We start from the raw sequence: 16,276 nt of genomic DNA on the forward strand, positions 1-16,276 counted from the left end.
GTCCTCAGGCTCCCAGTTCCCAAAGCCCTGTCTTCATCTACCTCCTATTCTTCAGTCAAGAGAGTCCATCTCCATTTTTAGACCATGCATTCCCTTCCAATAACTACTCCTTTTACATGAGCGAATTGAGAAAGTCTCTTCCTTGTAGCCAGAATCACCCAAATTGAAAGAAAATCCTGATAATTATGTTCCGTTTGCATTCAGAAGGGAAGTTGTTAGCTGTTTCCTGGGATAGTGGAACAAGCAGGCTACATTTTAGTGCAACCTCAGCCTCTACCACAAGACCTGGGTGCATGCAACTGAGATTGCTTTTTTTCAAGAAGAGTAAATTTTTAAAATTGCTTATTTTTTTCTTTTTGTTTAAAGATTATTGGGCTATTTGCCTGACAGTTTTAAGATACTTCTGAAAGCTTCCAGTCTTTAAAATGGACTTAGGAGAAAATTAAGAAGAAATAACCTTTAATTCTCTTTAATGACAATTTTGTTTATCAGATCCAGAGACAATAGAACCTAATTTGTTCCTGAACCTTCAAAATAGGGAACAACAAATGATTGGAAGATGTCAGACTGACTGCCTTCCCTTTTTTAAAGCTCTCCTAGGGAGCCCTTCCTAGTAGGCTTGAGAAAGAGAGAAGTTACCGGATGCGGTGGCTTACGCCTGTCATCCCAGCATTTTGGGAGGCAGAGGTGGACAGATCACTTGCGGTCAGGAGTTCAAGACCAGCCTGGTCAACATGGTGAAACTCCATCTCTACTAAGAATATAAAAATTAGTGGGGCATGTGCCTGTAATACCGGGAGCCTGAGGCACAAAATCGCTTGAACTTGGGAGGCAGAGGCTGCAGTGAGCTGAGAGCGCGCCATTGTACTCCAGTCTGTGTGACAGAGCAGGACTCCTCCGTCTCAAAAAAAAAAAAAAAAGAAAAAGAAAAAAAAAAAAAGAGAGAGAGAGAAACAACTCCTGACTGCAAGCAAGTGGTCTGGCATCATTAGCCAGGCATTGGCATCCTCCTCTTGAACATACAAGTTTTACACAACATCAGGTAAGGCCACTCTGAGATCATGGTGGATCAAATAGGACCTCTCCAAAATTACATCTGAACATGAATATTGTACAAACCACAAACATCCCTTTCTATATTAGATTTATCAACATGCCCAACATAAAATTAACCCCACTTCCTAATAGCATTCCATCTAGAGTAAAGCCTCACTTCCCTAAGCCCCAAAATCACATAGGTCAAGCCCAAATCATGCCTAATGTTATCTCCAATGCTTTTTAACCTTTCTAACACTGTCATACTGAGATGCTCCACAGTGGCCCGTGGAGTGTGCCCCCTCACTAAAAAAGTAATAAACTCAACTTGTTCGGTTCCAGACCTGTTCATCTGGGGTTTTTCGACAGGAATGTCATGTACCTCCACTCCAATCCTGTTATTACTTGTCTCAGATCATCGAAGAGCAGCTCCCCTGGCGTAACTTTCTTGGTCCTCCCAATAATCGCTGATGTCTACCAAGCATTTATCACTTGCCAGGCACTTCATATGGATTAACTCATTTGATCCCCACAATGACCCTGTGAGTAGATAGATTGAGTACCAAATTTACAGAAGGACAAAAGGCACAATACAACTAAGTGACTTAGTGAGTAGTCTAAGTCAGCTGGTTGGTGGATACAGGGCTCTAACCACCACAGCACACTGCTTCCTTCCATGGCATTCGTCTGCCACACTATGCTTTTCCACTTCACTGAATAGCCTGTGGTCACTGTGTCATCAGCCAACGTTGAAGGACACTAGAAACTAGACTAAACAGCACCGGTAAATCACTGCTGGATTTCCTGTAAGATGTGGGAGAATGCTGACCCACAGGAGGAAACAAAAGTTCTCTCAGATCTCAGTATCGGAAATCACTTCTAAGCTTCTTGTGAGCAATCAGAGATTTCTCACCCAATGGAGGCATTAATCATCTAACTCGCAGTTTTTCAACTTGATTTTAAGAAAAGTATGACATGATTTTAACTTGACTATACCTAATCAGAAAGATATTCCCTATGCACTTTTCTTTCAATGTTACTAATGTGGTCAAGGGGGCATTCCTGCTTGGTTGGTATTATAGTAATATGACTAATTAATTCTATATCTTCCTTTATAACAAAGAAAGAGGGAGTTTGAGGCACAAAGCTTTGGAAGGCACTAATTAATATCTAGAGAGATTTCAATAACTTAGTTTATTATATTTTAGCTATATTTGTAATTACCTTCCAACTATAGACAACTCTACAGGCTTTCCATTTACAAGTGATACAAGTTTCTTTTTAAAATAAATTTATTTGAGTAAAAATTTGAGGACATTTAAAGAAAAATGTTAAGTCAATAGTAGTACAGGTGGTAGGACACCAAACAATGAAACAAAAACGACGAAGGTGTTTTGGGAAACCCTGACTTCATTTCTTGTGTTGGATGCTGGAAGAAGGAGAGTTTAATTCATGGTCGTTGATCTCAAGAGCACAGGTCCTTGAATTTGGGAGTGCATGCATTTTACCTTCTAATCGCATTCCTGGCTTTATCATCCGTCGTCTCCTACTCCACTTACCCCTCTGCAGTCTTATCTTGCTACCCCTATATTTTTTCAGGAAAAACAAAACAAAACAGGGGTGTGGTGTGGTGGGGGATGGCACAATAAGGAAGTAAAAGTGACCAGGGCTACCCACTGGCCCAGGGAGGTGTGCTAAGCTCACAGAAAGCCCGGAGGGTCTGACTGCCTCAGATCCTAGGAAGTTTTAATTCTTCAAGCTGGGCAGTAACCGGGTTTCTAAAAGTGCTTGGATTCTTTGGCCCTTCTGCGTCCCGGCTTCGGGTCACCATGACAGCGTGAAACGTGGGAGTGAATTAAGTAAGGAGGAAAAGTAAGGAGGAGCTGCCAGAGATGCGCTCCTCCTCCGCCTTTCTGGCTGTGCTGCACCTTGACCTTCAGTCCTCCTCCCTTCTCTTTCCGCCCCCTCGTGATGGGGAAGTTCTTGGGGACCTCACGGAGGCCCGGGGGCGGGGATAGAGGACAGGGATGGAGACTGGCCCCGAGATTGGGAGGGGGGTGGGCAGCGCTGGAGAATAACGCCCAGGAGCCAGGGCAGCGCAGCTGCACACTCCCTGGAAAGCCCAGCCGTCTGGAAAAGCTGGGTTTGGATTCGCCCCTCTTTGAAGAGTTCTCAGGAAGTTTGGGGGAGGGGCGAGCTGCGCACCAGCTCTACCGGCGTCGGGCGCTGAGGGTGAGAAGGGACCACAAGCAGCAGCAGGTCTCAGTGCTTGTCATATTCCTGCCCACGGGTGGGCTCCGAGAGCGCCAGGCAGGGTCCTGGGGGCGCAGGCAAGGGGCCGTAGGCAGAGTGCGCGGGCCAGCATGGAGGGGCTGGTCTTCCTCAACGCCCTGGCCACTCGGCTGCTGTTCGTGCTGCACTCGCTGGTCGGGGTCTGGCGAGTGACCGAGGTGAAGAAGGAGTCGTGGTACTGGCTGCTCGCGCTGCTCAACCTCTTGCTCTTCCTGGAGACTGCGCTCACCCTGAGGTTCAAGCGCGGCAGAGGCTACAAATGGTGAGAGTGCCCTGGGAAAGCGAGGGCTCACGGGGCCCTAAGGTATTGTCCCCTACCGCACTCGCGGGCAGCCCGAGAGTCCATCTTCCCGCAACCCGCAGATTCTACTAGAATTTGGACCCCATTTGTCCTCGCTGGGAGCTTGGAAGGCACGAGATGCTTGCGCATCTCTTGGGCACGCCAGGGCTACCCTAGGGTCTCAGTGCAACACTGGGAAGGCTCGATCCGTGAGCCTAGGCAAGAGTCACCCAGTCTCAGGTTTGGAAACTTGGAAGATCAGTAAAGGGAGGAAGCGCTGGTCTGTTTTGCTGAATGTGCCCCCCAAATAGGGGAGTCATGGGACAAGGAGGTTGCCATGTAGTGTGCCTTCTGAAACTGGGGTGTGTGAGTGTGCGCGGGTTACTCTGCGTGCGTGCACGTGTGGGAATGTCCTTCGCTGGGCATCAGCGACCTTCGAAAGAGCTGAGCACACGGGCCACCCTCCTAAGACGAGAAGACCTTCGCTGCGCATCTGGGGTTTCATCCGCTTCCCTTCCCTCCAGCCGCAGGCGTTGCGCTCTCTCTGGCACAACGCCAGCTTCAGGTGTCTGGGTTTGGTGGCTTTGGGGCTTGGCTAACGGCCTGCCTATCTTGCCAGGAACGGGTTGTAACGCTGGTGAAGGGACCAGCAGGTAGTAGTTCAGTCTTAACCTCTGTGTGCAAGAACTACACGCCACGTGTGTTGCTCATTTTCTCCCCGAAAGGCTTGAATGACAATCAAATAATTGAGAAAAAGATTCTCTTGCCATTGACGAAGAGCCTCTCCTAACCCCCAGAGGAATCCGTCTGGAAGTTCATCCAGAACTTCTGCAAGTTAGGCCTCTTTCTGTATTAATTCTTAAAATGGGATGTGTTTTCATATGTATCAATACATTAAAAATACCTCATGCTATGACAAAGGAGAAAATGGTATTAGGCAATTTGCAAATTACATACACAATGGCATTATAGTCATTGTATTCAAAAAATGAAACAACCGCTCTACAGTTTTACATATTAAACTACAAAATGCTTTGTATTTCCTGACAGTTCATGGAAGAAAACATGTTGCCTCTGAAGATGATGTGAATCTTGCTTATATTTTCTACTGTTGAAAAATTTCTAGAATTATCAATGCTCAAATTATTCAAGAACAATTCTAATTTAATACAACCAGGATGGGAATGTGACTACTCTTGCCTCCACTTCCCTACCCCCATGAAGAATTTATTAAGCATGAGACATTTGAGGTACTTTCCAGTGTGCCTTTTGGAAATCTCAAAGAAAAATGGTGTTAGCTTCCCAAATAAGCCTCAGGGTTAAAGAAACAAAAGGGGAGAAAAGTGTTTGTTCACTCAGCAGGTCATATAACATTGATTTAACTTTGACTGAGTAGGTTTAACAAACCAGAGTGGAAATATCTTTGGTCACAGAAAGATGAAGTCTGAGGCTGAAAACTGTTCCATGGAAAATAGTCTTGCCACCAACCACCAGAGATTCTAGGAGACCTTCAACCTCAGAAGAGAGGCTTGCTCTCTCCCTCCACGAGTAGACCAGAGGCCTTAACTTGCATTAAGTCAGACACTCCTGTTGTGTATAAATCCTATACAAATGGAACTTTACCTTCATTTCTATATCTTTGTTTACTGCTGATTGGGACTGACATATAACTTACAACTGAGAGAGGAAAAATGGTTGGGATAAAAATGAGTGATGGTCAGTAAGTCAAGTAATGCAGGAAACTGGGGATATACTAGTGTTTAGAATATGCACCTCAAAATCAGACAGATAATGGGGTAAAATATGGGTTTTCCTACTTGCTGTCAGACCTTGAGCAGGCTACTTAGTGTCTCAGCCTCAATTTCTTACCTGTGAATACTTACCTCATGGGCAATTAGAGAATTATATGAAATAATATATGTTGATTGATGATGAATAAAAAAGCAATGATCTTTTCTAGATCCAAAGATTTTTCTTTATTTTCTTCTTATTAAAAATATTCTTGTATCAACTAGACACATTTTAGGTCTGCACATGTCAGACAAATTTACTTGAGCGACTAGCCAATACACCATTGGTTCCAGGCAAAAATGTTGAAAAAAAAAAATTCTCACCTTTATTTAGGAAGAACAGACCCATTATATATACTGTGCATTATAACACTAATTCAAGGAAAATCTTGCTGGCATAGTATCTACTATGCCATATTTGAAATAAGCAAATTTGAAAATAAGTAAAGAAAAAAGTTGATTGATTTGACTTAGTGTAAAATTGCAGCAACAAATGAGTCTTAGTAAATGGTCTAAAAAGGAATATGATTAGTAATGTTTTATTCTGTTGATGTTACCAAATACAACTGGGTATACAAATATGTTCATTCTTGTGGTAGACAAAGCCCACACACTATTCTGTCATAAATATGAGAGAAAAAAATCAGAACATGGGCTGCTAAAACATGTAGGAAATTATCTTTAAAACAATATGGTAACAATGAAAAAGGGCTAGATTTGGGGAACATTCCCTTTCTAGGTGAAGTATTCTGGTAAAGCAAGGTATAATTTTTGGTTTTGAGTGTTAAGAAAAAATTTCCATTAGAAAATCTAGGCTGATGGAATTAAATAGAGATGAAGCAAACACTATGACAACATCTATACCTCTATATAGAAAAATATTAATATGCATTAATCTATATAGATACATAGATAAACCTTTGTTCCATTGCTCTTATAGTCTTATATTTTGGAATCTACCCTATAGAACCAAAGGTACCCATATGTGAAGACATGAGCAAAAATATTAATATCCATCTTGTTTGTGGAAAGTAAAGCTGAAAGCATACTGATTATCAATCAAAGGAATAGTTAAGAATTGTGAAATATTCATACTATAGGCTATTTTACTGACATTAAAAATAATGAGCTAGATGTTAACCACTAAACTCGAAGAATGTCCATGATATATTATCAAGACACTAAAGTTATAGAGTTGTGTATATTATGGTTACATTTTTTTAAAATGTAAAAGAATTGCCCTTTGTATCGGTTGAAAGCATTGTTTCTACAATTTGAAGTGAGGAGTGAAGGAGAAGGAGGAGGAGAAAGAGAAGGGGAAAAGGAAAAAAATAACCTTCCGTATTGAAAATAAATAAAGAAGAATAGATTAGAATAGATTGAGTGATTGAATAAACCTGAATGATGGACACACACACACACACACACACACACACACGGTGGAAAAGTTCTTTTCTTTGAAAATCAGATCCATGAACCTCCTTTGGACTACTCTGGGCTACTTTGAATATTGTCCTTTTAATATAAATTTACACTTGGACCCAAATGAGTCCAATCTATAGAAATCGTGGAACAATGAATAGATCTATAGAGGAAAATGTGAACTAAATATTTTGAAACATAGCAAACATATGACACTTATCCAGAGAATGTTTCTTTAGCTATCCTTTGGAAAGGAAACATGGAACTGGAATTGCTGAGCTCAGCTGTCCAGGGACAAGCAACATTACATCAACACTACTAACTCGCCAGTTGGAGAGGTTTAATTTGTTGGAATCCTATAGAATGGGGAAGGTGAGCCAACAACACGTCCCCCGTTAAGCTAAAAAAATGTGTGCTCCTGGAGTTTGCTTTTTTCCCACCTAATATTTATCTGTTTCACCTGCGTATTTAATTACATTTCTGTAAGATGAAAATGAATATCACTTGGCTTAAGCTTTTCTTGATTTGATTTTCTATTGTCTGGGCAACAATCCAATGGATCTGTGAATTACCATTTAGGTAAAGTCAAAGAAAAGGCAACATTTCAGCTGCTTTCCAGCCAATAAAATATTCCTCAGGGATAGAAAAAAATTACTAAGATTGTGACAAGTTTGAAGCCTGTTCACTCGAAAGCAGGCATTATCTGAGAATAAGTAGAAAGCTAAGTTGAACTTACTGGCAAAAGTATACAATTTTAGGCACTGGAGCTTTCTTCCCCAGATAAATCCAAGGAAAATATCATTTGTGAGTTAATAAATAATAGCTCACCTATTTGGTCACGTTGCTTTGTTATCTCTCATTTCCTTTTACTTTATTAGGTTCAATCAGACAAGTATTTTTGAATTGCTTAATTAGCAAGCATGATATGGTACTATGCTAGACACTGCGTGACCAGACCAAAAAAAAAAAAAAACAAAAAAACAAAAAAAACAAAACAGAAAACAAACACGGTTGACATTTTAAAAGGTAGCATTTTGATGAAGTGCTCAAATGTGCTGCAATGAGAATAATTATGAATATTTAGCATTTCCTATGTTCCAGAACCTTCCAAGTGTTCCACACAGATGATCCCATTTCATCCTTTCAGTATCTGGTTTATTTTGTTTCTCTGTTTTCTCCCATTTTTAGATGAGGAAACTGAGGCACAGACTTATTAAGTCATCTCTTTTGGGACCAGTTAGTTGTCAGTTGAGAGAGAAGAGTGAAAACTCCAGGTTCCCAGTCTTACTCACTCCAGCAGTTCAAAGGAGAAAGGATGTGCTGCTGAATACTGGGTCGGGAACAGGAAACTTGACAGCATTTGAGCTGTCGCAGGAAGAATGGGTGAGAGCTGTATCTGTAGAGAGGTGTGCGAAGGCCATGTAGAGACAGAACCTCCTGGGTGGGCAGGTGAATTAGGCAACCTTGAGCAGGTTTCTCTAGAGAGGGCACAGTGTTTACACTCTTCTTTCAACAACAATGTACGGAACATCTACTACATTGTGTCAGGCATTATTCAAGTACTGACAATATGGAAGTGAATAAACAGGCAAAATTTTGCCCTCGCAAACCTCACGTTTTAGTCAAGGGGCTCAGAAAATAAAGATGTAAGTAATTAATAAACAGATGAATGAATAGGTAACAGAAAATTGAACAAATGAGTGATCAGAACTCTGAAGGCCCCAGTGGTTTGGGTGACAGAGTGAGGGGGGTGTGCAGGGGAAGGTGCCACTGGATGGTCAGAGAGTCCTAACTGGGGATGTGACCTTTGAGCTTAGGCCTTCAAGAAGAGAGGGCGCCAGCCAGGCATGAGGAGGATAAGATAAAGGGACAATCTTCATGAGCCTTCAAATATTTCTGACATACCCTCAAATGACCGATTAATACTGTTTTTCTATTCTTCCCTTTTTCTTATTATTCCAGTGTCCTTAGACTCCATGTTAAAAACTCTTCTGAATTTCTTTAACTTTACATACCTCATGTTAAACACTGTGCATTAGATATTGTCTGGATGGCTCACAGCTGAAAACAGAAAAGACAAGTTAGGAAACAGAAAGGATTCTATCCTAAACTGATCTCAAATTCAAACCAATTTTGTAAAAAGCTCACTGAAATCTGTTTAGATCATTCAATTGCATTTGAAAAGTTCAGCAGTGAAATTGAAAACCTAGACTCAACAGATGCATACTGTGTGAAATTTGATCTTGATTTATAAGTTTTGAGCAATGCGGAAGAACTCTGTATGATGTAATTCTGTAGTATGTGATAATATGTACTTTCCTCCATCAAAAATGTTTATGAAAATGCCAGAGAGAAGGTTTGGAAATAAAATTCTTCCTTCCCCATTCCCCACTGCAATCTTTTTGGACCCCAGAGAGGATGACATAGAGGGATTTGAAAGGAGACCCTGTGACTTCCATATGGCCAACTTGGGCACTGGAAATTCTCTCAGAAGATAAACAATTTCTCTCCGTCTTCACACTTCATGTCCAACTTTCCTGAAATCTCTCTTTAGCTTTTTAGTGTATCTGAGGGTTTATACTACAGGCGTACCTCATTTTACTGTGCTTTGCATATAGTGCTTTTTTTTTAAGGTTTGTTGTAGCCTTGATGGGAGCAAGTCTTGACACTGTTTTTCCAACATGTGTGTTCACTCTGTGCCTCTGTGTCAGCATTTTCTTTTTAGCAATAAAACATTTTTATTTATTTATTTACTTATTTATTTATTTATTGAGATGTAGTCTCACTCTGTCACCAGGCTGGAGTGCAGTGGCATGATCTTGGCTCACTGCAACCTCTGCCTCCCAGGTTCAAGCCATTCCCCTGCCTCAGCTTCCCGAGTAGCTGGGACTACAGGTGCACACCACCACGCCTGGTTAATTTTTTTGTATTTTAGTAGAGACGGGGTTTCACCATGTTGGCCAGGATGGTCTCGATCTCCTGACCTCGTGAGCAGCCCACCTCAGCCTCCCAAAGTGCTGGGATTACAGGCAGGAGCCACCGCACCGGGCCAGTATGTACATTTTTTAAGACATGATACTGTTGCACACTTAATAGACTAGAGTATAGTGTAAATATAATTTTTATATGGACTGGGAAACCAAAAATGTTGTGTGATCTGCTTTATTGAGATATCTGAAACCAAAGTATGCTTGTATTTGTTATCTTCCTGTATGTTTGTGGGAATGTGTGTTTTATATCCTGAGTCTTGAACTCACTGCAGAAGGATGACTTAAATGTGTATCATTTTGGGAAGCACACACTGAATGTTATTAGCAAATGGCTTTGCTTTTAGTAATCCAAGTCATGGTTTAGGAAGAAGAGTCTTCTTCAAAAATTAGTACCGTGCATTACTCCCAAGAAGTCGTATTTCCTTCTTTTGCCTCACAGAAGACTTCAGACCAATGTAATAATTATGTCTGCAAGTAGAATGGGAGCTCCAAGAAATGGAACCACTGAATGATGGCCATGCTTTCTTTATGATCATGTTCAACTGAGACACTTAGAACTGAAAATTAAGGTTACTGGTATATTTTTTTCACTTCTTGTACTTGACTGGAAAAAAAAACAAAGTATAAATTAGCATGGGCAGCTCCTATAAGTCAGCATAAATATATTCCTACTTTTAAATTTCATGCATTTCTTCTCACGGCAGTGACATTATGCATACAGCATCAGGACAAATCTGAATAGCTTAACTTTTTTCCAACAGTGGAAAATTCACATTTACGTCAAGGTTTATTCTCCCTCTGTGTATATTCCCCACTACTCTGGAAATTCCTATAAAGTCTTGGTACTAGGACAATTAGGCCTTCAGTATATAAAATGTTTTGTTAAAAATAACAGTTTCTTTCCCTTTTTTTAAAAACTCAATTTTTAATGTAGGCACTTAATGAAATGTACTTTTTTGGAAAGTCATATTGAAATCATATTAAGAATATAAGGCTTGTTAATGTAACATGCCAGGGTGAACGCAAATTTTGTTACTTTTCTCTGAATATAAACCTATTACCTATAGTTATTTAAGGAGATGGGTTACATTTTATCTTTGTTTTGTCTGACTTACCTCAAAGAGGTCGATAATGTACAACTGACTTAATGTTATCCACTTATTAGAATAAAAATCAATCATCCTTAAGCACATAAAGAGGTCCTCTAACATCAGTGCTGCTGTAGCCCTGGATGAGCGGGTGGGGCTGTTCCTGTAGTGTTCCTTTGCTTTCTTATTTCCCAGATTGAGCTTCCTGTCCCATACACATTTTAATCTACCTGAAATAGCCTCAAAATAAATTAGCTGGTGCCATTCTCAGACAGTCTTCTAATACTAGTGGTGATGATGGTGATGAAGGTGATGGTGGTGATGATGATAATGGAGGTAGTACCACTTATCAATTATTGGGTACTGACAATGCTACAGCCTGCTTTCTTTCCCTTGTCTCATGTAATCCTTACATTGACTCTATAAATTAGTTGCCATCTTAATTACCATTTTAGGGTGAGTACACTAATGCACACCAACACTAAATCATTTATCCAAGGTCACAACTGATAATAATAGATAATGAAAACAATTCCTAGCATCTGGTGAGCACTCACATTTATTGAGCCAGGCATTGGCATTGCACGCATCAACTCATCCAATCCTCACAATAGCCCTGGTAGTGTCTTTACGCCTCTGTTTGCAGATGGGGAAGCTACAGCTTAGAGGTCTGGAGAAGGATTCTTCTTCCCAGGATTGAAAGCTTGGTAATCTTGTGTTAAGTCTTCCCCTTACTCCATCAACCTATTTCTTACTTTTTGTATTCAGTAACTACATTACTACGTAATTTTTAGGGTCAAGGATTGCCTGTAGTAGAGAAAGCGTCAAAGTTTTGTTGGTGGTGTTTTTTTTCTGTTTTTGTTTTGTTTTGTTTTGTTTTAATTATGTAGGTAAAACTCAAGTCACCTGCTAAAGGAAGACTGCGATGATTTTGCTTAGAACACAATGTAGGGAAGTCCACACTACATACAAGAGTGTCTGGCTCAGATGCACTCTTGCACAAGCAAACATTCTTGTAAAACCAAAACAGGATGTAAAATGAAGAAAAGGGGGAAAATTCTAGACTATTTTAACTTTTGTCCTAAAAAGCCAATCTCCTCTACAGAACAGAAATAAGTACTACTGTCTTTACTTAGAATGAAATAAACTAAAGCCTTACACAAAGAACAATTATAATGCATTTTATTTTCTCAGAGAGCATTAAAGTTCCTGTAGTTGGCAGCAATATAAGTTCATTTGTTCATTAAATAAGCATTTATTGTACCAGATGCTGTGATGGTGGTTTTATAAAAAATAGAAAATATATATAGTTATATGAAAACAATATAAAATGACATTTAGAGAACCAAATAATTTTTCACAAATTAAGTCAGAGAGTGTGGAAAGCCTGCAGAATCAGGATACAATCAGTAAGGTAGGCTTGTTGACAAGGAACATTTCAGAGGTAAATGATTTCTGAGGTACTGGTGGTTATGAGTGCAGAAAAGAAAGATGTGCTTTTCAGGTTGAAAGAGTATCATGATGGTGATAGTTAGGATTTCAATTGGAACAATTCATTTAGGAGGATGCCATGATTTTCTTTTGTTCTAAAATATTTTATGAGAAAGATAGTATGTAGATCCTCAAATGAATTCATATTAACTAGTTTAGTAATAGTGAAACATATTGCTGGAGTTTGTGAACAACTTCAGTTGTAATAAAGCTTGTGCTTGCTTTAGGCCTACTCTTGGAAAATTTTAGACTGAGTGAAGTATATGCGGTACTAATTTTGCTATCAGTTTATATCATTATTTGGGAGTATGACTTTATTTTCTTAAATTGCAACAACAAACAATGAAAATTATAATTAAGAGTCACATTCAGCAGTATCTTCTCCTTACAAAACCTAAATGTAGACAATCTTCAAGGGCTTTGGAAATACAAAGAAAGATTTCATTGCAATGGATTTTCTCAACCCATTTGAAATTCCTCCTTGTCTCTTCTGTCATTATTTGTCTGGTGTCCTTAAGATCACTGAATAAACAAACCTATCAACTGATCTTGGCACTTTTTTCTTTTTTTTTGAGACGGAGTCTTGCTCTGTCTCCCAGGCTGGAGTGCAGTAGCATGATCTCGGCTCACTGCAAGCTCCGCCTCCCGGGTTGACACCATTCTCCTGCCTCAGCCTCTCCAGTAGCTGGGACTACAGGTGCCTGCCACCACGCCTGGCTAATTTTTTTTTTTTTTTTTTTTTTGTATTTTTAGTAGAGATGGGGTTTCACCGTGTTAGTCAGGATGTTCTTGATCTCCTGACCCAGTGATCCATCAGCCTCGGCCTCCCAAAGTGCTGTGATTACAGGCGTGACACACCATGTCCGGCCTGATCTTGGCACCTTTTAAAACATTCTCATTTATATTCAGTTTTCCATTTTGGGGGGAATTCTCGTTAGCTCTTGGCCATTTAGTTGTGGCTTACTTGCCAGGGGACAGGCACTTGCAAAGGGCTTTGGGAAGGGAGGTGGTGATGAGGGACATGCTAGTCAAGAAGATTAATGGGTGGTGGCTGGGGTCACACTGGTGACTTCCCAGGCATTCAGAGGCTTTGTGTTCTGCAAAAGCACTGGGTTCACTTTGAGGAACTGAAGAGAGGTAGAGGAAATACTGAGGTTGTTATATTGGTCATCATATTCCCCTTACACACTAACAGAAAGCCCTTGCCAAGCAGCCTTGATGGAAATCGTACATGTTAAGGCCCACTTAGACAAATGAGTCTACATGTAAGAAGGACAAACAACCTTTGCATTGTTAGACAGGTTTAGGGACTTACAAAAGAATATCATGACCTAGTTTTTTGATTTCCATGAAAATAAATTTTTATAAATTGCTCCAGAAATTTTACTGAGAACATGCAAAATCTCACTTAACATGAGATTTTGAAACTTGGGTCTAGTATTCTTACAATTTCACTCTGTTTTTGTAGAGGAGAAAATATGGAGAAATGAAATACAAATAAAATCTGGATTCAATTAAAGTACATTTTGAATATTATTTTTGCTTCACTTAAATATTATCCATTTTCAGATATATACACATGATGAGAAGACAGAGAAAAACTAAACAAGGTAGTGATATGGCTGATTTTTCTTCCATAGGCTTATTTATATTGTTGTTTGTTTATAAAAATGAGTGGATGATATTTTTTCAATAAGAAAACATTAATAATTGTCATTTTTAGAAAGAGGAAAATGGAATCCTAATTCTAGACTAATGGTGAGTCAAAGTAAATAAAATTTACTACAGGGCTAAATTGCTAAATGTCATGACTTATCATTTTGTAGAAAACATTATAATTTGTTGAAATGACAACTTTGTACGGTAAATAATATTTTACTTTTGGATGAAATGAACTGACAAAAGCAATGAGTAAAGCTTTTCAAGAGCTTGGAGCAGTGTCTAATATGTAGCAAGACCTATATATACACACATATACCTATATATTTCATAAACAAATAAAACAAAACAAATGAATTTTTAGATAAACAAGTAAATATATAAAGAAAAATTCCTTTGAGATGGTGCTCCTGTTTGTGTACTTGGGAGAGAATTGGTAGGTAGGCTAAGAGCTATAGAATTAAAACAAAAAAACACAACTTCATGGAAAAGAAAGATTTTAAGAGGGTTTTATATGAAAAAATAGTTGAACAACGTAATTTGGCATTAAAGAATTCATGCTGGACAACTTTGGTATTCTGACAGGTAATTGGGATTGTAATAAATCTGAGTTTCTAAGGGCAGATAGCTCACTGGTAATAGGGTATCGTCCATTTGTAAAAATTTTTCACTTGGACATGTCTTAGTCATTGAATCATATACTTATCAGCTTTTTATCAGTCCAATATATTGTATGTTTATAAACAGTCATCCAGAAACCTGATATAAATGATTTGTGAGTTGGCCAGACCTTTCCATGGTATTAGTCGTCATACAAGGTACTCCATATCTCCTTACTCTTGACGCCATCAAGACAAAGACTAAAATAAAATCTGGTTTATTAATTTTTAAACTTCACACTCTTCTTCGTTCTAAAAATGAATTGCACTGACAACACATGATCAAGAATACTGCAAACCCACAACATAATAATTAGTGGCAATGATATCACGCTAAAATATTACGTTTTTCATAGGAGCAGAACATATAAAATTAGTTTTCGTCTGTAAAACTTCCAATAAAAATCAGTTTATGATGATATTTCAAGAAGAAATTTTTAGTCAAACCAGCCACAGAGTGTCAAAAAAGTAGAAACTGTAAATCAACCAGAGCCTTATCAAATCGCTAAATGTTTGTGGCAAGCTGATCATATGCCAGATACTCTGGAAGGAGCAGAGAGTATACGGCCAGCCCTTCATATATGCAGGCTCCACACCTGCGTATTCAACCAACTGCAGATCAAAAATATTTGGGGAAAAAAAAAATACAATGTGACACTAAAACATAATACAAATAAAAAACAATACAGTACAGTACAGCAATTATCTACATACCATTTACACCTATATCAGGTATTATAAATAATGTAGAGATGATTTAAAGTATAGGGAGGATGTGCATAGGTTTTACGCAAATACTACACTATCTTATATAAAGAAGTTAGGCATTCATAGTGTTTGCTACCTGCGGGGTTTCTAGAACCAATCCCTCCCAGATACTAAGAGATGACTGCAATTTTGAGCAGACAGACCCAGTTCTGGTGCTTGCATTATTTAGAATTGCTTGGAGTCAACACTTAAATGATATCAAATACACACACATCTACATATGCACATATGTAATTATAAATATTGAAAATTTATGGCCCAGAAGTGACCAGAGAGGGCTAATTTAGACTTAAGGAATAAGGAAAGTTTTCTGAAGTCCCATATAACTGATATGTGGTAGAGGTTGAGGGATAAAAGACTACAAATAGGGTGCAGTGTATATTGCTCGGGTGATGGGTGCACCAAAATCTCACAAATCACCACTAAATAACTTACTCCACTAAATAACTTACTCATGTAACCAAACACCACCTGTACCCCAATAACTTATGGAAAATAAAAAATAATTTAAAAAATAAAAATAAAAATAAAGTTTAAAAAAGTAGGAGAGGCGGGTATTTCTAAAGAGAGAAATACGTGTGTGAGGGCTTCAGTTAGGATAGCACTTTGGTTTTTTTTGAGAACTGGAAGAAGAACACTGTTACATGAACACAGTTGGAAGAATGGCAAGCAACAGAGCCCAAGAGGTGGGCAGGGCCCTGAGTGGGCAGCATCTTGTAGGTCGTGGTGGGTAAATGCTCCATGCAAACCATGGCAGTGTGACAGTAATTGCCTCAACATTGATTGTGAAGTTAGGCATAAT

General features: G+C 39.1%; 1 protein-coding gene across 1 annotated transcript in view; it reads left to right on the top strand.

The window, feature by feature from the left end:
• The first annotated feature begins 3,029 nt into the window (after positions 1-3,029).
• Positions 3,030-16,276, top strand: part of TMEM26 (transmembrane protein 26) — a 47,589-nt gene continuing 34,342 nt past the window's right edge. Inside the window, exon 1 of the mRNA XM_025397206.1 lies at positions 3,030-3,589. Coding sequence (XP_025252991.1) covers positions 3,399-3,589 — 191 coding nt within the window. The 5' untranslated portion in view covers positions 3,030-3,398. The remainder of the gene's footprint in view (positions 3,590-16,276) is intronic.

Source organism: Theropithecus gelada, chromosome 9 (genome assembly GCF_003255815.1).
Source record: "Theropithecus gelada isolate Dixy chromosome 9, Tgel_1.0, whole genome shotgun sequence".
Classification (NCBI taxonomy): domain Eukaryota; kingdom Metazoa; phylum Chordata; class Mammalia; order Primates; family Cercopithecidae; genus Theropithecus; species Theropithecus gelada.